The following is a 23,796-nucleotide window of genomic DNA, read 5'->3' as shown; positions in this document are numbered from 1 at the left end:
CCCACTTCCCTTTGTCGAGTTTCACGCCAGAGCAGGGGCAGGTAGCCCCTGAACTGGTTTGAGCTGGCATATGCACAGAGGAGCCTACTGCTCCCCCAGTGCAGGACTTCAAAGCACTCGAAGAGTGCACCCACCCAGCTCCAATACACTAAATCCTGTCTGGGAGGTGGTGACACCTCCCTGTGACAGGATACCTTTTGTTGGGCTTCCTCCACTGTGAGTTTTGGTCAGCAGCAGGAGGGCAGCCCAGTGTCTGTGCTGGTGGCATCCATTTTGTGATGCCAGGGCTCTATGAGATTTCTACCGTTTAGTACAGTGGGTACATGTCGTCCCCTCTAGAAGGGGGGATCATACCCCCACACCAGTTACTGGTGTGGGGGTATGATTCCAAGTTGTTTGACACCAAACACAACATGTTTTGATGCAGTCATTCCAAAGTTAGCATTTACCGCGAGGTTATAATGCACTTAAGAGTATATGGTTTAACCGCATCCACAAACAGCAGCAGAGAATAGACTCTGCCAGCTGCAGAGGGGTCCTGCTCATGCAGAAGCACCCCCTCACATAGTAAACCAAGCATCCTGCCCTCAGGATTGTTAGGGCCTGCAAGAGGGGTGACTGATAGGTTTATGTGTGTGTGTATGGTGAGATATAGGAACCTATACCTCAGTGAGGAGTGCTAACACTACCTCACACAGGCTGCAGTAGCAGGCCTGTGGTGTCAGATTGTGAATGCTTCCCAGGGGTGGCATAATACATGCTGCAGCCCCTGGTAGACCTGTGAAGTACCAATGCCCTAGGTACCTAAGGTACCATATACTAGGGGCGGGAAACAGCCTGAACAACGAAGCCTTAACAACGAGTGTATTAAACAACGAATCATGAACCACGACCTTTACCAGAACCACAAACTCATTAACCACTACTGTACACGAACAACGACCACCTGAACCACGACTTATTAAAAAGGAGGAAAGTGTCAAAATTAAAAAAATTAATCTTAAATGAAAGTGGAATTATAATAAAATAATTTGGAACAGGATGTTGATTTTGGGATATTTTTATTAATTTGGGAATGTGTAATATTCATTTGTACATATCAGGATTTTAATTACGATGTAGAAATATTAGAGTTTGTTTTGATTTGGTGTGTTAGGCCAGTAGATGGCAGTGTTGGTTTGTTTTACAGTGATGTGATTAACCCCTTCCCCGCTCATGACGGAGCCGCTCCGTCATGAGCCACGGTTGCCGTGTGCTCATGACGGAACGGTTCCGTCATGTCACGGCCGTTGGCGGCCGCTCCGCCTACGCGGCGCTGTTTCCCCGCCTGTGTGGGGGGACAACGCAAATGGGCGGAGTCATGACGGAACCGAAAGGGTTAAGATCAGTGCACGATGAGACTTAGCTATGGTTGTAAAAGTTGAAAAAGTAACAAAACGGTGGATGGGCGTTTTTTCAATGTTTAATTTAAGAGAATTATTTTTACAAAAAAGAAATATGTACTGCAATCCATTAAAAAATAAATTAAAAAGAGACCTTTTTGTGGAATGGACGATGCAGTTATTAATTTTATTTTATATTCCGAAATTGCTTAAAAAAATACATGTTTGCTGTTGCTCGTAACAATAAAAATACCCACCGCAGTTCAATTAGGAGTTTAGAACTGTTTATTTATTAACTATTATTATAAAGCGCCCCCTGGATCTGATGTTTAATTAAACCAGCTTAAAACGCTCCGGACGTAACTGGGTGCGAATATCTTGGCCACATGAATAATAATTGTAATTGCAAAAATTGAGGGAGACATTTGTAGTAGGCTTGGCATCGCTGACTGCCCTTTAGAACAATCATTTGGTGGGGGCAAGCATGCTCGAACAGCACGTGTAATAAACAATTATTAGAAAGAAAATTTTAAGAAAATTAAATTAAAATTGTTTAGGTGATTCGTGTTTCAAACATGCGATTTATTAAAACATAGTGATAAATTCTGGTAATGTGAAAAGTGATTAATATTGGTGGTTTAGGCATTCGTTGTACCGAACGTAGTGGTTTGGAATTGGTAGTGGTTTAGCCTTCGTGGTTTAGGCATTCGTTGTTGAAGAGGTAGTTGTTTAGTCATACAACCACTAGGGGCTCATAAGGTACCACAGTATCCAATCACTAGTGCATCTAATATGCACACCAAGTTGTTTAGAGAGATCAGTGAGACTGGGGCCCTGATTAACAGGGACCCAGCCAGACTATAGCTAGAAACCAGTGTATACATCAGAAAAAAAGTGGGGGCAACATAAGTGCAGATCCTACTCTCCTACACCCGCTTTAGTAGCTAAAGCGGGGGCTGGGATTCTTTATGGGACAAGTCTGACTGTAACTCAGTAGAAAAAAACGTCATTATTAACACTATCAGCATGACGGATTGATAGAAAAGGGAGAGAAGGATGGAAGGTTGAAAGGGAGGAAAGGTGAAAGGAAGGGTGAAAGCAATGCAGCTCCTCTGCTTAGGCAGAGGAGCGTTGCCCCACTGCTTTTTTTCAGTGAAACAAAGTGAAAATAAAATGATAAGAACTCGCTTTATCATTTTATTTTCTCTTACTTCCACAGCTTTGCATGAGGGGTCAGGAGCAGGGAAGGAGTGGTGGCCAGAACCCTCCTAAGTGCGCATTGACTGCTTGGCCGGCCTTCTCGGGCGGCCCAAAACAGTCTTGCGCACTTTGCATGTTCTCCATTCAGGCTGCATTACAGCCTAAGTGGAGAACATGTCCAGGCCCCCAGTCAGTGTCTGAGTGAGGAAACGCAGCGCTCAGACCAATCACAACGCTGCTAAAGCAGCAGCCTTGTGATTGGCTGACGGGGAACCTTGGTGTGCTTCCAGTTGAGGCCGAGCGAGGGAGGACTATGGAGGAGCGACGCAGGAAGGAAGCAGCAAGTAGGTAAGTTTCTATTTTATTTTTTTATACCCGCGTCCTCTCCTCTCATTCCCCTGCCCCCCTACCTCTGATCTGTGCCGGCCACCGCTTGGTGAAAGAAAGGTAGGGGGGTTGATCAGAAGGAAGGATGGACGGATAAGTGGGTGGATGGATTGGTGGGTAAAAGGATGAGTGAATGGATAGGTGAATGAACAGGTGAAATGGTGGCAGAGTAAAGGGAAATCTGAGAGTGTGAACTGATGGATTAATTAGTGGATGGATAGAAGACTTTGCTGATGGATGGGTACATCAAAGAAAGGGTGGATGGATGGATGCATAGAAGATGGATGTGTGAATGAATTGATGGATGGAATGGACAATAAAAGGATGGAATGGTGAAACATTGAATGATGGATGGATGAAAGAATGAACGGATGACAAAATGTAAAGGTGAAATGGTGGATGTCAGCAGGTGGATTGAAAGGTGAAAGGATAAATGGAGAAATGCTTGGAAGGAAGAGACAAGGGAACTCTTCTAGAGAGGGTAGGGCTCACTTGCTTCGCTTGCTTGGTGCCATTCAGGCTTTGGGTTGGGGGTATATTAATGTTCTGGTTACTCCCTTGTATCAGTCCACTCTCGAGGCCATCGTTCCAGACAAGGGGGTTAAGAAGTAATGAGGACTAATATGGCAAGATTACAATTTACAACCGTTTCAAATTGGAAAATTCAAAACTGTGTTTCTTTCTGCACAAAATCCCCCAGGTTCTAGCCCATTCTGAATGACTGCTTTAGAGGCAATTAAGCATGTTGCCGGAAACTGAAGCATTAAAAACAGCACCAAAACAGAGATCATTTTTATAATGCACATTCAAAAAAGAAAAGTTGGACGACAAAGGCTTATAATATTTTTTAAAACACCACAAAAACATTGTGATGTGTACGGAAATTTAGAAAACAAACTGTTAATGTGCTTGTTTGCATACGGTTATAATTAAAACCTTTACAAAAATGAGCTAAAAAAGAGAGCGTCAATGTTAACGATAGAAACCAATTTGTTAGACTGAAAAGTTATGAATAAACACATAAGATTCAAATCATTTTCAAGTGCCTTCGAGTGCAAGCAACATTGTTGTTACAGTAGACAGATATTGGAGGGTGAAATGTTATCACAAATTCATAACTTGTTTTACATTTTAATTGTATCGTTCAACATGGACGCTCTCTTTTTAGCTCATTTTGTAAAGGTTTCAATAAAAACCATATACAATAAAGTAAATTATTTAAAAAACTAAAACTGATTTCCGTTTCTCTCTGCAAACATATTCAGACAAAAACCTTTTCTTCCCCCCAGGTATTGGAATCGTGTGCATGGCAATATGGGATGTGGGGAAGGGCAATGAAATTAATTCCCAAGTCAGTGAGACCCTCAATTAGGGTGGCATGGAACATCAGAAACAGGACTGCTGATTTTGTTTTTTGGGCACATGAATGTGAATTAACATAGGAAAGTCAGGTTTAACAATTATGTGCGGGTAGTTGCTGCCAAATTTGTGCTACTATCAATTGCTACATTTTTTTACGAAGCAATGCATCATGAAAATAAATTGGGTAACGCACTAATACCAAAAACTATTTTTAAAAATCCACCAGGTTAAATATGCAGTAGTCCAATTACTGCATGTCCTCAGATACATTATATGGCACTTTTTGAGTAACTGACATACGTTTCAGATCGGAGTCTGCCGTTTTGACGCCGGAAGTCAGGCGTTTCGCAGGAAGACAGGCAAGCAGGCAAGCAGTGGAGCGGAGCAAGCGAGCGGGGTGTGCCGGTGTGCAGGATTAACGGAGTACTGGAGCTCAAACCCGAGATCAAGACCGGGTTCGACCCCGGATCCCAGATCTCAGAGTCACCAGCAGCTACTGCAGGCACGTCCCTTTTGCCAGCTGAGCCGTGCTGAGACGCACCGCCCCCGCAGCTGCCGAGGACAAGGACACGGGTGAAACGGAGCAGGCGAGAGGAGTAGGGGAAACAAGGTGGAGAGTCACAGCTGGGCATAATCAGCAACAGCGGCACTCCCTTCCCATCTTTACAATCCAATCCTCTCCAATCCGCCTGCCCCCCACCACCAGTGCCTCCCCCACCTAGCATTACCAAACAGCTAAAACAGTTATAACAATACACAACATAACCCAGCAACAATAACCGTAGCGAGGGAGCGCGACCACCGTTAGGTGGTGGTCTCAGAGTGTGTGCCCGGGTACCCCACGGAGGCGGCCCGACTAGGTCGGGTGCAGCTTGTGGGCTATCTGTGAGCCCTGCTCACAAAGGAACTCAAGAGTAGCCCAATAGTAGTGTGGCCAGGGAGGATAGAAGGAAAGTGCACGGCCAGTGCACAGTCAGCAAAACAAAGACCTTTCGGGTTGTCTGGCCTGGTCGACTATGCACTTAAGGGGAGGCATCACCTTGTCATTCTGTTACTCTTCAACTACGGACTTGAACTTGGACTTGGACTAGGACTTGGATTTGAACCTTGTCTTGGTCCCGGACCAGACCCAGACCTGGCTTGGCCTTGATCTTGACTCAACTTTGGACTCAAACTCTCATAAACTCTGATAACTCTGACAGAGAAATCGGCCCCTGACCTCCCAATATTATTCTTGGGACACACAAGTAACGACGCCTTCCTGGTGTCCCAAGTGTTCTTGACAACGAAAAACTCCTGAACGGGGGCCGAACTAAAAACCGCCGCCCACTGCCATTCACCCTCCAACTTAAGAATATTTCAGACACTTTTCAGCCAAGCCGCAGTACTACCGATCAGCTAAGCCATCAGTTATAAGTTATAATTCACTGAGACACCAAAAGGTCTCGACCCAGCTGCAACATCACAACATCACAAAAAACATAGAATCATTCATAGCTAGACAGCCAGACAGCTAGCCAAAATGAGGTCGAGGAAAGAAAGGCAGAGCATCACAAGTGTCATTAACAGTAGAAAAAAGAAAAATAAGATCCTCAATGCACCCACTAATGCATCCACTGGCAGCCAGGAACATACGGCAATAACAGATTCGATGGCCAACACGGTGCATGCGATGTTGGTAGATTTGATTAGTGAAACAAAAGGATTAGCATCACCGCTTGTGAAAGCACCGAAAAACAGCTATCAATCCAAAATCTACTCTAAATTCTCTTTCGTAAAAGACGCGGGAACAATGCTAAACTTCGCCAACAAAACACAAAGGGGACTCTCCTCCCCATTAAACCCAGAAAAAAGCACTCGAAAAGGAAAAGGGGGAATACTTACAACTGACCCATTACCTGAGCACACAGAGATGAACGGTTATGGAGGTGATGGAGGGCAACAGTGTCCTAAGTCAAACATTGGAATTAAAACTGATGAAGGCGGTAAAAGAAAACCCATCCACGTTCCTGACCAAGATCAAGATCAAAAACAACCCAGTGATAACAAAGATTGCAAAGTGGGCAAGTAGGGCCTTACCATCAAGAGGTTCGAAAAAGGGAACAAGGAAGCCAGCCAAACCTCGGGAAATTTACCCATCACCAACTTCCAGGAGGCACCGCGTTTCTCATTGGAACCAACCATTACAATCCGGACTGCTCATCAGCTAAAGAAAGAAGCAGAGGAGATAAACCCTGAGGCAACAGCATCAGCTCTCATCTCTGACACGCTTCTAGAACGTACATCGGATCCAGTATGACACCTGAACTATCGACAAAAACCGAGGAAGTAAGGGGCCCACAGAAGAGCCTAGACGAACCACCTCCCATCCACATTAGACCGGACTCGAGAACACAGTACTGCCAGGATCAGGATAAAGACTTAGCGTCCACTGCTCCCATTGCCCGAGACCTAGAAGGACATCAACCAATCTCCATTTCTAAAACTTTTAACTGACAAGATTGGTGGCGAATAAGAAGAGAGCCCTAGTCTTCAAGGAAGTAATATATCATTTCTCACAACGGAAGAATGGGAAAAACTGGTCACCACATACTCCTTGGGAAAAGGAGACATGATACAACAGGCAGCAGGGAATGTCACAAAGGAAGAGACTGAGGATTCCCCAACAGAAGAGAACAAGTTGTGGGAGTCCTTATTAAATACCATGCAACTCGCAACAAAGGCAATGGAATGCCACTGTGATAAGATGGATATCCAGTTAACTCTTCTTAACAGTTTAGCCACGCACGTCACAAGCATTGACAAAAAACTCTCTGAATTGAATAATCTGATCAAGAGAGTTCAATCGGAAACGGTAATAAGCTGTCCAAGCTGTGCTTGTTATTCAATTATCGACAAAATTGCCACATTACCGGTGTTAATGGGAGACCGCCTAACAGACATAAAGATAGCAAATAACACCAAAAACAATGGAACCCAAAAAGTAGATGGCAATAGAGAAGGAGAAGGAGAAGACAGCACACCAGAAAGGGAACCTCATTTCAATCCAACAGAAAAGGCACTGAATCTTTTTAAATTAAACAATGAAAGGAAAAATGCGAAGGCATTGCCTATCGAGGAAAGAAAAGATTCGGAAATTGGACAAGGAGTCATTTACGGATCAATACAACGAGAAACACCTCGGGATAAAGGTAGCCTTAAAGGGTGTAAGACCATGGAACCCGATTAAAAGGGGCTCGACAAATCTCAACAAGAGGAGCAGCACCTGGGCAGCCCCGCCGAGCAGTTAAGGAACACAGACGAAGGGGACTCACTGTTCTGCAAAAGGCAAACATCGAAACAGCGATGCAAAATAAGGAGAAAAGGGAGGAACAAACCCACCTCCATAAAGTCTTTCTTCCAACCAGCGAGCAAGAGCCAAATGGGGACTCCAACAGAAGAAAGGGAAATCAATGACACATTAACTCTGCAAGAGAAGCTGACGACTATTAACAAATCTTGCCCAAGGGGAACGGAAGACAAAGTAAAGATAACTTGGTGTTAATGTAAGACATCTCTGTGAGAAAGCGAGACCTCACAGGCCTAGCACTCAACTGCACCTATCCGTAGCAAAGCAGAAAAGGTAAAAAGGGGGAAAACCAACCTCAACGAAGATGCAGGAAGGAAGGCTCTGATCGACAAGAAAACCTTAACAATCAAATGTTCAACAGCCCAAGTTGTAGAACGCACAGAAAAGTCAAAAACCAGGAAGACTGACTCCGAGAATGCGGAAGCTGTAAAAGCGCTGGCAGAAGCAGCCAACATTAATGTTAAATCAGGCGGGCGATGATCCCCTACCTCTTCGGAATTCAATGAGGAGGGAAACAGAGTTAAGAACAGAAACATCTCAGAATATTTTTTGGCAGAATTCTATTCATCCCAGAGTTCAAATAAAAAGACCTGGAATCCATAGAATTTGAACGATTTAAACATCTGTTGGAACAAGAAATAACAAAAACTATGTGGGCTACAGGGGAAATAGCGGAGAAAATCCTAAGGGAGGACCACCAATTAGAAGCATTGGGGATCCGTATAAAACTCCATCACAACGTTGGTTACCCGGAGCCATTACTTCGACATCACCAAGATCACAAAAAATATTTTCCAAGAAAAACAAGTTCGAGCGGGTCTACAAAATCCGTGTTAAAAGGAGCCCAAAGTACATCTGCAGAAGCCAAGGTCAGTGACTTCCCAAGCATTCGGAATAAAACTGAAAAGGACAAATCAAAAGACTGGTCCTTCGTAGCTAAAACTATCAACAATAGATGCTTAGACCCATGACAGACTATGGAACAAGAAAAGAAGGTTCCACAGCTAAAGCTTTGCTCGTGGAACATAAACGGCCTAGGATATAAAACCATGAACATAGACTTACTCAAGTACTTCCAGTAGTTCGACATAATCCTACTGCAAGAAACCTGGTTGGCAGAGCCGTTCCACCTAAAAGGCTACAAGTCATATCATCTTCCAGCCAGCAGAAGCTCGAAGTTTGGACACCTGAAAGGAGGCCTAACCACGTACGCCTCAATAAAAACCATTAATACAGCTAAAGAACTGATGATGAAGACTATACTGAACAGTGGAATTAACGTAATACAGATGGAGATGGTAGGCCCCGGAAAAAAAAAAGAACAGCTAATTCTGTTTAACATCTACCTACACCCAAGCGGGGAAAAAAACGGTGCAAAATCTCTAGCATCAGAACTGACAAGGCTTATTATGGAAGAGGCGATATTGAATTACATTGTCTCAGGAGACATTAATATGTTCCTTTCAAGGAACGCCGGCAATAACCACCAGGCAGAAGACCAATTGCTTGAATGGGGGATCCCACCTCAGAAAGAAAGTGAGTGGGGAAAACAAACCAAGGTATCTAAAGACCTTTTGATGGAATTAACAAGTCTGCATTTGATAGCAACAAACGGTAGATTTCCTGGTGATCGCCCTCAAGCAGCAACTTATCATAACTCACTGACAAGTAAAACAATAGACTATACTTTTCTATCTCTATCACTTTTCAAATCAGTTAGTGATTTTAAGATTGGAATCCTAGATTATAGCAATCACTTGTTACAAGAGCTCACACTTGAGGCTCAGGGAACAGCACTCACTTTTCCAATTGAAGCTCAAAACTCAACAGTAGTATTGAATTGTAAGAGAATTAAGTGCAATACGACAGTTCCGGAAAAACTTTTGGCAGAGCCAAAAATTTGCTGGGAAAAAAATCAAATTGCAAGATGGTAATGGCATTAATGCCTGGGAGAATTTCCTGAAAAACTAAAGCCTAGCTAACTCTAAATCAAAACTGGCACAAGCAACAAGCAGATACAAGGACCGACAAGAATTATCCATCGGGCATACAAACAATCAAAGAATACATCTTTCAAAAAATCAAAGCTGCAAATTAAGATAAATAAAAAGGGACATCAACAGAACAATTTGCAGACTTCGTCTGAAGGGCCCCGACATCGGCACACAGACAGAACTGAGGACGCTACAGTGCAGTTAGAAAAATATTAATTGGCAAGCAAAACAGGAATCCGTAGAGAAGATATGGGCCAAATTATTATACGATGTACAATCCCAAAACAGCGCCAAATTCTAGAACACAGTGAACAATTTAGACAACCCAATGGCCCAAGAAATCAACTCAAATATAACAGAGGAAGCCTGGGTCATGTATTTGTCGCATTATTTCAACAAAGAAATCAATGAAATTGTCCAAGATATTGAAGCTCCCCAGCGAAGTCTTCAAGCACAAAAGCATCAGCCGAGGAGATCTACCTTCCATGCACAATAAAACAGATTAAGAATCGAATTGCGAAAGGTAGGAAAGAAGGGGCGCCAGGGCCCAACGGAATACCTCCGTCTCGAACCATCGTCGGAATCTTCATTGGCTCAGGATAGAGAGCAGAATCCGCTTCAAGGCCCTGAACTACATGTACAGAATAAAAGCAGGAATAGCACCAAAATATCTCCAATCTCTTGCCTGCCTCTATACGCCCAAGAGAAACCTCCGGTCACAGACAGCAGCCTGTTTCTGCATACCAAGGTTTAAACGTGCAAGAACAGGTGGCAGATCTTTTGCCTATCTGGGACCCTCCCTGTGGAACACGCTTCCCCCCGGTATCCGGAAGGAAGAAAACTACTGTAGGTTCAGAAAGCTTGTAAAGACCTGGCTGTATGAACAATAACCACTTAACAGTCACCTCCTTTCTCTGTCCTCAATCTAGCTGTGTCTAGGCGCCGGGAAACCCTTTTTGGGTAGCTGTTGCGCCCTATAAATTGATAAAATAAATAAAATATAAATAAATACCGCCATTAATATATAAACAGGATCCAAATTACTGCGGAGAGCAAATAAGGTCCCTCTTCAAAAGCATCTTGGAAGCAGAAAAAATTCCAGATTCATGGAAGGGATCAATTATCTCCCCCATTTATAAAAAAGGCAGTAGAAACCAAGCAAAGAACTATAGGCTTATAGCACTAATCGATATAGACAGCAAATATTTTGCGAGTCTCCTATTGTACGAACTCACTGAATGGGCATCAACGAAAGGCTTAATTCCCATTAATCAGACTGGCTTTTAAAAAAGCACGGGGACAGTGACAAACATCCTCGCTCTTTCACTATTAATAGACGCCACAATAAAAATCAAAAAGCCATTATTCGTCTGTTTTATCGATTACAGCCTTTGACAGCATAGACAGGGGGAAACTCTGGGCCAAACTATCCGCCTGGGATATAGACTCGAAACTCCTAAATCAGTTAATTTCACTTCACTCTGAGACATGAACCCAAATAAAATTAGGATCAGGCAATTGTCTATCAAGGACAATAATGACCACCAAGAGACTGAAGCAAGGATGCGTTCTCGCCCCGACCTTGTTCAATCTTTTTTTGTCTGATCTCTCAGCAGAGCTTGACAACTGCAACCACGACGCCCCCAACCTGGGGGGCCTAACACTGTTGAATTTACTGTATGCGGATGACTTAATACTGATTAGTTGAACCCCAGTCAGTGACTTCCCGAGCATTCGGGATAAAACTGAAAAGGACAAATCAAAAGACTGGTCCTTGGTAGCTAAAACTATCAACAATAGATGCTTAGACCCATGACAGTTTATGGAACAAGAAAAGAAGGTTCCACAGCTAAAGCTTTGCTCGTGGAACATAAACGGCCTAGGATATAAAACCATGAACATAGACTTACTCAAGTACTTCCAGCAGTTCGACATAATCCTACTGCAAGAAACCTGTTGGCAGAGCCGTTCCACCTACAAGGCAAACAAATTCATATCATCTTCCAGCCAGCAGAAGTTCGAAGTTTGGACACCTGAAAGGAGGCCTAACCACGTACGCCTCAATAAAAACCATTAGTACAACTAAAGAACTAACGATGAAGACTATACTGAACAGTGGAATTAACGTAATACAGATGGAGATAGTAGGCCCCGGAAAAAACAAACAACAGCTAATTCTGTTTAACGTCTACCTATACCCAAGCGGGGAAAAAAACGGTGCAAAATCTCTAGCATCAGAACTGACGAGGCTTATTACGGAAGAGGCGATATTGAATTACATTGTCTCAGGAGACTTTAATATGTTCCTTTCAAGGAATGCCAGCAATAACCACCAGGCAGAAGACCAATTGCTTGAATGGGGGATCCCACCTCAGAAAGAAAGTGAGTGGGGAAAACAAACCAAGGTATCTAAAGACCTTTTGACGGAATTAACAAGTCTGCGTTTGATAGCAACAAACTGTAGATTTCCTGGCGATCGCCCTCAAGCAGCAACTTATCATAACTCACTGACAAGTACAGCAATAGACTATACTTTTCTATCTCTATCACTTTTCAAATCAGTTAGTGATTTTAAGATTGGAACCCTAGATTATAGCGATCACTTGTTACAAGATCTCACACTTGAGGCTCAGGGAACAGCACTCACTTTTCCAATTGAAGCTCAAAACTCAACAGTAGTATCGAATTGTAAGAGAATTAAGTGCAAAACGACAGTTCCGGAAAAACTTTTGGCAGAGGCAAAAATTTGCTGGGAAAAAATCAAATTGCAAGATGGTAATGGCATTAATGCCTGGGAAAATTTCCTGAAAGACTAAAGCCTAGCTAACTCTAAATCAAAACTGGCACAAGCAACAAGCAGAAACAAGGACCAACAAGAATTATCCATCGGGCATACAAACAATCAAAGAATACATCTTTCAAAAAATCAAAGCTGCAAATTAAGATAAATAAAAAAGGGACATCAACAGAACAATTTGCAGACTTCGTCTGAAAGGCCCCGACATCGGCACACAGACAGAACTGAGGATGCTACAGTGCAGTTAGAAAAATATTATTTGGCAAGCAAAACAGGAATCCGTAAAGAAGATATGGGCCAAATTACTATACGATGTACAATCCAACAACAGCGCCAAATTCTAGAACACAGTGAACAATTTAGACAACCCAATGGCCCAAGAAATCAACTCGAATATAACAGAGGAAGCCTGGGTCATGTATTTGTTGCATTATTTCAACAAAGAAATCAATGAAGTTGTCCAAGATATTGAAGCTCCCCAGCGAAGTCTTCAAGCACAAAAGCATCCAGCCGAGAAGATCTACCTTCCATGCAAAATAAAACAGATTAAGAATCGAATTGCGAAAGGTAGGAAAGAGGGGGCCCCAGGGCCCAACGGAATACCGCCATTAATATATAAACAGGATCCAAATTACTGAGCAGAGCAACTAAGGCCCCTCTTCAAAAACATCTTGGAAGCAGAAAAAATTCCAGATTCATGGAAGGGATCAATTATCTCCCCCATGTATAAAAAAGGCAGCAGAAACCAAGCAAAGAACTATAGGCTTATAGCACTAATCGATATAGACAGCAAATATTTTGCGAGTCTCCTATTGGACAAACTCACTGCATGGGCATCAACGAAGGGCTTAATTCCCATTAATCAGACTGGCTTTCAAAAAAGCACGGGGACAGTGACAAACATCCTTTCTCTTTCACTATTAATAGACGCCACAATAAAAATCAAAAAGCCATTATTCGTCTGTTTTATCGATTACAGCCTTTGACAGCATAGACAGGGGGAAACTCTGTGCCAAACTATCCGGCTGGGATATAGACTCGAAACTCCTAACTCGGTTAATTTCACTTCACTCTGAGACATGAACCCAAATAAAATTAGGATCAGGCAATTGTCTCTCAAGGAAAATAATGACCACCAAGGGACTGAAGCAAGAATGCGTTCTCGCCCCGACCTTGTTCAATCTTTTTTTGTCTGATCTCTCAGCAGAGCTTGACAACTGCAACCACCACGCCCCCAAACTGGGGAGCCTAACACCGTTGAATTTACTGTATGCGGATGACTTAATACTGATTAGTTGAACCCCAGTTGGCTTGCAACATCTAATTAGCGCCACAAGCAGCTTCTCAGACAAGAATGGGCTATCGATAAACTTGGAGAAATCAAAAGTGATGAAACTCAACCAAAAGGATAAAAAACATCAACCTAGATGGGAGCTGCGGGGTCAACAGTTGGAGGTAGTCAAAGAATATAAATACTTGGGCATCATTTTTGACAGAAAGGGATCGTTTGTGCAACATAAAGCAATGATCAGAACAAGAGAGATCACATTGGCCGTAGCACTAAAGAACACCAAGCAAAAAATAACAGGTCCAAATCTAATACCTCTATTAGAAGTGCTTCAAGCCAAACTGCTACCAACTATTACTTATGGCAGTGAATGTATGAGAGGGAGGGATGAGATAATCTTGGACAAAGTGGTGTCGAAATCAATATGAACAATATTTAACCTCCCAAAGTACACCTTGCCAGCACAACTAAGGCTAGAGTTTGGTCTGCAAAAACAGCAATTAGCACACAAGGGTGTCTAGCTTAAATGTTGGCACAAAATAAAGGGATCAGAGACAGGTACTCTGAACTTCTATCTATGGAAAGAGTTGGAGAGGAACAAAGACAGCCCTGCAATTGTCTACCTCCAAATGGCAATACGCTCACTCGTCTTGCAAGATCTTTGGGCATCACAACAATTTCAAGCAGCTTGTAAACAAAACAGTAAAGATACTATCTCTGGAAAAAGACAAAGCTACATTGACCAAAAGGGCTCACGGGCGGTTCGTCATCCAGAGTTACACAAGCTCTTTGCCACAAAACCTACTTGGAAACAGGGTTCTCAAGGATCGTGAAGGAATCTTCCTTGAAATTGAGGATGGGAGTCTTACCAGTAAATCAGCACCTCCCACCGTGGGAACGTCTAGAAATAACAACGAAATGCAGAATTTGCAGTGATACTAAAGAGGAGGTCCTGCATTTACTGTGCAGTTGCAGGGGTCTAGACAAAGAGCGTAGACTATTACTAAAACCACTCTGGAACCAAAGACAGATTCGAACACGTAGGCAAGCATTAAAAGCCTGTCTGGGAGGAAGAGACATTCAGTTAGCATGCAGACTGGTCCGATTTATGAGTACAGCAAAAATTATATTAAATCAAACTGTAAATTGACGAAACAAAAACAGAAGGCCACATTCAAAATGTAGAACCAGCTGCAAAATCCTTAACTGCTAAGTATTGCTCTAAACCTTAAATCAAACAATTACATTTCCTGCCTCAACTGTTAGATCTTTCTAAATTTTAGGGCATAGAGAGCACGGGCCCTTTTACCGTATTTTAAAACTTGCACAGTATATGATATCTTATGTCTTTTATACTTCACAGAACAGTATAAATCCATGCAAATCTTAGATGATTTTAAATCTATTTTATTGTAATGAATTAGTTTTTTATGCGTACTTGCACAATTTGTTTCTGAATGTACTTTTTCTACTGCAAAGGTTTTAACTAATCATGCAATAAAGAACAAATTGAATTTAATTATATGGCACTTGATTGAAAACATGAGCACTCCCAAAAAGCTGCTTTTTAAGAGGCAGCATATTTTCCACTCAGCAGACATCACACCATTGTGTAGATGTAATTCTAGATTTCGCCGACAACACGCATAATAATTAAGTACCATATCTTACAGTGTAGCAGTCTCAGGTTCTCTAGGGACGCTGTCCAGGCTGCCTGTCATAAAGTACTGTGAAGATAGAATAGCTCCATCAAGATGCCCTCCTTTTGCAGCTCTGTGTATGTAGTCAAAAGCAAGGGTCTGTAAAAAACAACAAAATTGGTTAGTGTTTCTCTTTCTGGCTGAACAGAATTGTAATCCTGAATAATTTAGATTAACTGCCAACTTGCTAACACATTGCTTGTTTTTAGTGAAAAAGCTGCTGCCGAATAAAATATGTTGTAAACTCTGGTTTATAGCAGGGGTGAGCGATACATTCCGCTCCGCCAGCAGAGTTTGTGGAGTTTTGCCCACTCTGTGTTATGATTGTAACGCAGAGTTCTGGCAAAACTCCACGTAGTGAAGAATTTTCTCACACGCGGCTCGCCAACGTTAAGTTGGCAAACACTAGCAAGAATTTGTGTCTCATGGTGCAATTTTTGGACACTTGAATGGCACCTGACGAGATTTTCTCAACATGGGCAGTCACGGTCGTTAGTGTTGAGAAAGCTGAAGCTACTCGAGTGTCAGCAAAGAAGTAGCGCCCTCTGGCATGCCGCATAGTGCCATTCATGCTGATTTTGCAATGCAGAACAAGTTCCAGGCGCTAAAAAGCACCGCAAGCAGAGCGATGTACCAATTTCTGCCCGCTCGTGGAACTCCTCAAAATCTCACAGAGTTTTTATGTAGCTGCGTAATTCCCTGGAGTGAAACCCTGTGAGTTCCACCCACCCCTAGTTTATAGCTCCAAAACACATTTGTGGGATGGAATTGCTGGCAAGAGCTACGAAGTGGGTGTTGGATGATTTTGAGATATGCAAAGTTTATGGTCTGTCCTAATAGCTTGTTGGCCTTGACATAGAAACCTTTACTGAGCCTGTTTCTTTTCTTTTATAAACTAAACGTGAGTCAAACACTTTAAGGAGAGCTTCTAGGCTTCTCTCTCCCCAACAAAAACATCCTATCCAATGGTCACAGAAAGGTTTTCACCTATCCTTGAAGTCACTGGAAAAGTGAACATTCTCTACATTTTTGAAGAACATTCATACTTTGTTGGTAGAACAAAGCAACAAGTAGGACCTAAACACCTACTGTGGTTACACTAATCACCATGGGGGATTTAAAATCACATTGAAGTTAACTAAATGGAGAACTATCTATCTTGGTGGACCACAACTTTGAATAGACCCTGAAATTGTACTGTAAGGAAACACAACAATTCAGAGGACAGCAGAGTTATTGTGATGCCACACAACTCAAGACAATTGTAGAGCTTACTACCCTGGCACCCCTTATCACTAATCTCATGAATATAGCCTTGTACGCAGATGTTGTCAATGGGATTCTTACGCATGTGGTAATCAATGCACTCTTGAAAAAGCCACAAGCAAAGCATGAAATCCTGACTAGGTAGAAATCAATTTACATTGAAACCAGCAGTGTGATAAGCACCTTCTAGTCAAGTTGCAACTAAATATAACTAACACACTCAAACAGCACAACACCAAAGAGTTGTCTACACTCATGAACAAGGCAAAGGACGCCTGCTCAAACATCTTGAGCCCTCAGTTGTGATTAGTACTATAAACCAATGAGTGCTCTCAGAATGCTTAAAATCATTTGCCAGGTTCGGAAACCAGCCTCTCTGTTTCCATCCTTTCTCAACAAGTGCATTTGACAGTCAGTTTTGAACCCATACCATCTGAAACTTCTGTCTTCATATATGGTACCCCATACATTCGACCAACTTGTCAATTTCTCAGTATCACAAATGGGTTAAAGTCACACTCCTGTCTTCACTTTAAATATGTTCCCCTTGGACATCCATTAAAGATATGACTGAGTCTACCCAGAGTCTTTTTTTTAATTTCCCTCACTTTTTTCTTTACTATACTGTGATGACTTTCACCCACATCAGATAGTTCACATAGGTGTGTCTTATCCCTAACGTACATCTTAGAGGTACTCCTCACCATTTCTTTGGGTGAGTTGTAGCCAACGCCATCACCACTTTGGCGAGTGGTGTGAGTAGGAACCTGATGATGAAGCATGCCACCGAAGAGTGGGGGAAGGTTTTCGTCCTTACAAACTGTTTTTTTGTTAAAAAAGAGACATGCACATTGTGAGCCTTTTTAGTTCTTTGTTTCTCTTACTAGATCCTAAGCGTTTATTTTACGGTTTTGAATGAATCAACTTTCCGTAGGCAGGGCTAGGCACAAAGACCTGCTCAGCACCAGGATATCCACAAGGGTGATAGTGCACTTTACAAATACACATAACATATGGTCTTTATTACACTATTATAATACAGATGACCATTAAGTCCACTCAGGAAGGATATTACCTGATTACACCAGTTTATTAGCCACACTCAGAGCTTCCCTTACCTAGTGTCAAATGAGAAAACCCTACCCAGGAAAACCAAACCTGTAACACCCCTGGGTCTCTATGTCACAAGCATCACTTGTGAGCTCCCATCAGTACAATTCAAAGCAGGGAGGAGGTGGCAAAGTACTTTGAAACAAATTGCAAAATAATTAAATAATATCCTATTTTGGTGGCACATTTCTCATCAGAGGAACCAAACTCATTATGTGGGGATACACAACTACACAGAGAATCTAAAATGAAATTGCCTGAAATAATATTATGCCTGTACTATTTCAAGATTATACACCCTCCCAATCTCTCCAAATCCTCGGTAAAAATATTTAAGCACAACACCTTAGAAGATTTTCCAAACACACTATTTGTTGATCAATATTACAGTGGTAGATATGGAAAGCTTAAAACAAGGCCTTATCTTCTTCACACATATCTACATCCTGGTCCAACATCTTCAATGACAAACTCAATGTTATATCATCTACTAACATTTCCAATGGCCACAAACTCAGAATCACGCCCTCACGACTATTCAAGGGAACCAGCACTGTCTCCATCTACAATGAGGGTACGATCCTGATTCAGTCCACAGACTTGCACCTCGCACTATTTGACCACATCTTCCCAGTCCTCCTTAATGCCCTACTGCAAGCCTCCTTCAACAAATAACCTAACCCCAGGCAACCTACTCAACCCCCACTCTGACTCACCTCCAATCCACAACCAGTGGTCTTAACACCTACCCCTAACAGGATAGCCTCACCTGTCCACCTCAATCTACCATCTCTCAACTATGCACACATAGCCTTCTGTCATTCTGGCTAAACATCTCTCTCAATCATTCACTTTACTCCTTCCCCTCACTTGACATCAGCACACCGTAAATGGCAAACAGCCCCACCTCACTTAACTACCACCACTGAGACCATCTTTCATAACCCTGCTGAGATCACACAACATATCTCACAACATGGTGCTCTGCCACACCAAAAGCCTCTCACCACATTCCCAGTCTCTATTGCTCACAGCCCCTCCCACCCCCTGTCAAACCCCTATACCCCATCCCCCATCCCCCAGCTCAAAACTGTTCCAGCTCAATTGGACTGTATCACAACTAAACACCAGACTATTATCTCTCTTAGACTATCTGCCCCCAGCCAAAGACACACTATCCTCACTTGATACCTAGAAATAGATGGTTACCTTGCCCCAAAAGATTCACACCAAGTCTCTTTCAAACTGACACTGCCAACCTTTTTATAGGTTACAGCACCCAACTCCCCCCAATCTCCTCCACTCCCATTCCTCCTACCACCTGAACCCTAGACAACTCCAGCCACCAGAAAATCCCAACTATGTCCCTCACTCGACACAAACACAAGTCTTGCCCAAAGCAGACACCTGCTATCAGGAACAATATTTTTATAGTAACCAAATCCCCTGATACCAGTCACTCCTAATCTATTATCTCTTTCCTATGTGCCATGCTTCACAATGGTAGATCTGCAAGGAAGCACAAACTGGTGATTTCATTACCATCACTAAATACAATGTTGACCTCTTAATCCTGACTCACCCTGGTTCAACACCTTTGATTTACTACTCCCTCCAAACTACTCCATCATCAGAAAGGACTGAGTAGGAAAAGTCAGGTGGTAGTCATCTACAGAGACTCCCTGCAATGTAAGGAGATACCAATCGGCCCCATCTCCATGTTTCAATGCCTCACTCTAGACCTATGCACTCACCACAAGTCTCCCTTAAGGATAAATGCAATCTACAACCCACCATGTTATGAAACAGCCTTTGTCGAGGAATGCACTGACCTCATAAATGACTATACCACAATGATCTGAGCTAACATAACTTCACGCCCACACACACTAAAGGCTCCATACTTGACCTAATGGTGTCCAAAGACAACATGCTCTCAGTAAATGATCCAATCCCGGTAGACTGGTCCAATCACTTCCTCATTCCCTTTACCCTATGACTCTCTCACACCGTGGTAATGGGTCAACCAAAATGAACAATCATCTAGTTTCAATACCCCAGAAACATAGACATCACTACTCTTAGCAACACTGTTCAAAAGATACTTCCCCATATTGGACCCTCTGCAAATGTGAACAGCACTACCTCCCATAGCTTTGCTTCCCTCTCTGATTAGCTCAACATTGTAGCAAAAAGAAACATCCTAAACCATCAGTGCCATGGTTCAACAAGGCCCTCTACAAGAAAAGGAAAGCAATAAGGACATTTGAAATGACATGGAGATGGTTGTGCTCACCACCAACCTCGCCTCCCTTAGAAATGCTAGGTCCCAATACAAAAAAACACAACTTCTGGGTGAAATCCAACCACTTTAGGTCCCTGCTGGACTCAGCCAAGAGCCAACCGAAGCAACTCTTCTATTTGGTCAGAACTGTTGAAAATAAAATGGCGATATGATTAATCATTTACTAAAGACATGAATTCCCCTTCCTTAGACAATGTTCCTTGTCTTATGTTGACTAATGTCTAGACTCCATTTTGTATTGTCATGTCTCCACGTGCTGTGCACGAGAGGAGTCCTTCCTTCTCGCTAGTTGCTCTTGTAATCTGCCTAGTAACAGTCTATAAATAGCTCCTTTGTCCGTCTGGCGCATGCCCAGACTTGACCACATCTGTAATCAGTTAGTCCTTGCTTGACCATGTTTTCGCGGGCTCAAGACATTGTTGTCCCCGCCCACATATTGATTCTGTATCGAAAATGTCCATAAAAGGTAAAGAACTTTGCCTCATGTTGTATCCACCCACTTATGAGCCCCTCTGTTGTGTATAAAAGGGGACCGCGTACGCAAGTTCTTTGTGCTACTCTATGCAATACTGAAGAGTGTTGTATGGGTTGTAGGACCACCCTTGACCTCTTCCGTGCTCATGACGTCTCCCGGCCGTCATGAGTCACGATGGGCGTGTGCAGACGACGGCCGGGAGACGTCATGACCACGCCCGCGATCTGAATGTCAGCACTGCGGGAGCGCTGCGGTGGAATTTGCGCCGCAGCGAAGAGGTTAAGGGTTAATAAACTTTGTCTTTGTATTTGCAGCTTCCGTGCCAACTTCCTTCTAACTTTTGTTACAGGAGAGCGAACCCTTGTATTCTGCGGGCCTAGCTGGGGCCTGTATTCTTCAATTGGCGCCCGTCACGTGGGGCTCATCGGCGACTCGGATGCTCGAAGGACTGGTCGTGACGAAGGTGAGGAATTTGGCCGGGGGTGTGATCACTGCCAGCGGCGTTTTTAGTCCTGGCATCCCGAGGTTTCTTCCTTCCCTTCCGAACTGACCTTCTGGGTGGTGCCGGTCCTCGACTGAGACCTCTTCTGTCGGTTTGCCGCGACAGCCGTTTGGGCGAATTTTGGAACTTGGCAGTTGGAATCTGGACACTCTTGATTGGTAAGAACCGTTGTACGGTACTTGCTCCGAGTTTTGAAGCCTGGGTTGGCTATTTGAGTTTGATTTGTGATGACCGGTCATATTTTGTATTGATTACTGTGAGAATATATGCGTTGCAACACATATAGGCAGGTAATGTGGAGATATTTCTCCGGAACTGTGACAATTTGAACGGCACAAAGTTTAAGTGCCATTTTTGATAATACTGCATATTCTGCATTATTTTTGAGCATGCCTGCTTTCAGCGCACTCCGTAAGTGGTGCTGCTGTTTTGGAAACCGGTTAAATCTCGAGGAATCTGCTCCAGCCCCCCCAGAGGGGACTCCTAATAGGGATATGTATGTGAAGCATGGTCTTTCCTCTATAATGTACAGCACAGTGTGGAGAAAATACACCAAAAAGGATCCTGAGTTGCGATGGCCTTTGTATGGTTCGTTTGATATGCGTAAGATTGAGTATGTGGAACAGTGTATGTGTAAACGGCGTGCTCGGCAAGACATGTTTGAATGTGTACGGTTATGGGTGAAGGAAGTGCGTGAACGAGAGAAACGTGAGAAAGCGCTGTTTGATAAAGAACAACGGAAAAATGATCATGTGAGAGCGCAGGAAGCGAAGCGTCGGGAGGAAAGAGAACTGGCGGAGAGACAAGAGAAAGAGCGTAGGTTGCAAGTCTCGGGTCAGTATGCTGTCCGCCAGCCACTTTATCCTGTCCTTACTAATCTTGAAGATGATTTTTATTTATTAGATCGCTCTCCGCCCCCTTATGTTGGTGCGTCCGCCCCGAGATCGCAGGATTCTGGATCGGTTTCGGATAAGGTAGACACGCGGTCCATGTTATCAACTGACCGTATGGGTGAGCTTCGGAAAATTTCTCTTCGTGTGCTTAAGGGCAAGCTATCTCTTTCTGAATTATTGGAATCTTTGGAACATTGGCGGGATAAAGAGCAGCTGTATTTTCTTGAAACCTTTTCTCATGACGTGATTACTGCCTTTCGGAAATATTCTGATGTTTTTGAGCCTGATGCTGTAGTTTTAGATGCTAAAGCATTACGTAACTGTACTTTTTCTCCCTCTAAGGTACCCGATGCGGTCCGACGGCTGTTTGCATTGCGGGACGCGGCGTCTGAACTTAAAGAGAAAGCGCGCCTAAAGGCAGGGGAGACGGAGCAATCGGATTCCCGTACCGGCGGCAACCAATCATCTACTTCCCATTCAGATAAGAGTGAACTAGTGCATGCTAAACTGATGCGAGAGGCGGCACCTTTGTATGTTCCTCCTAAAGGAGCAGGAACTAGTTCAGATACATCTTCCCCCGATGCTAAGGGATATTTTGTGTATAATTGGGTTTATACTCCCTGGCATAGGGCTGATGTTATGGCATTAAAGAATGCATTGCCTGACCCCCGCAAGAATCCAGCGGCCTTTTACGAAGAGGTCGAAGGGGCCTTGAATTCTTGTACGATGACTTTAGCAGATATAGATTTGTTCTTTGGGCTTATTTTACCACCGGATATGTGGCGATCTGTGCGGAAGGTGGATGATCAAGCCGTTTTTATGGCCAAATGGTCTGAGATTGAGGATGTGGATAGGGAGAGAAAACCCGCGCAAAAACCACCCCAGCTTATTTTAGATCTTCCTGCTGCTATCTTGACTAAATTGAAAACAATTATTCCCCCTAAAAAGATTGATTGGAATATGTTAGCATCATGTAAACAGAAGGTTGACGAATCAGTTTCAGACTTCTTTACACGTTTTGAGGAGACGTTTCATGATTTCAGTGGTCAGTCACTTACGGATGATACGGGTCGACATCTTTTTGTCGATAAATATGTGGCGAATTTATTACCGGGAATAGCAGCTCGTTTAAAAGCGAGTGAAAGTTCCTGGTCCACGTCGTCTCCGGCATCCCTCCTGACTATGGCTCAGTATTATGAGCGTCAGGAACAAGAAGCGAAGGGGGATGAGGAGAAGAAATCGAAAGATTTGAAAACTAAGGTGATGTTAGCACAAGTATATGGTCCGCCTCGTCGGGGTGTCGACAGAGGAAGAGGAGGATCTTATGGTCCCCCTTCCGGTCGATCAGATGTTAATAGAAATCAATGTGCGTATTGTAAACAGTCGGGTCATTGGGCTAGAGAATGTCCGGTATTATATGCATCTCGTCAGGGACGTGGTCAGGGACCACCGAGAGGTAGAGGAGGCTTTTCGAATTTCAGAGGGAATTCCAATGATCGTGCTCGATTTGACTCTAACGTGCAGCAACGAGATAGACCTAATGTATTTGATCGACAAAATCAGTATCAAATGTCTGGGAATGACCGCCCTGGGTACTATGATTCGCAGCATGCATAGGGTTGCGTTGGATGGGGGTTGGAATCAGTTGAAGTACCGGTTGATCAGCAGGGTCCTTATGTTTCAGCAAGCGTTTTGGGTACTACTATTCGGTTCCTAGTTGATACTGGAGCTACTCGCAGTGCACTGTCCAAACAATTGGTTCCGAGGGCTCCCCCATCTGGCTTAA

At 43.3% G+C, this 23,796-nt stretch overlaps 1 protein-coding gene across 1 annotated transcript in view; it reads right to left on the bottom strand.

Moving 5' to 3' along the window:
• SEL1L3 (SEL1L family member 3) overlaps positions 1 to 23,796 on the bottom strand; it is a 714,608-nt gene that overhangs the window by 273,121 nt on the left and 417,691 nt on the right. Inside the window, exon 16 of the mRNA XM_085642308.1 lies at positions 15,431 to 15,558. Coding sequence (XP_085498434.1) covers positions 15,431 to 15,558 — 128 coding nt within the window. The remainder of the gene's footprint in view (positions 1 to 15,430; positions 15,559 to 23,796) is intronic.

The sequence above is a fragment of the Triturus cristatus genome, chromosome 2_2 (genome assembly GCF_964204655.1).
Source record: "Triturus cristatus chromosome 2_2, aTriCri1.1, whole genome shotgun sequence".
Lineage (NCBI taxonomy): Eukaryota > Metazoa > Chordata > Amphibia > Caudata > Salamandridae > Triturus > Triturus cristatus.
The sequence above is the reverse complement of the archived record's forward strand: the minus strand, read 5'-3'. Positions and strand labels throughout refer to the sequence as shown.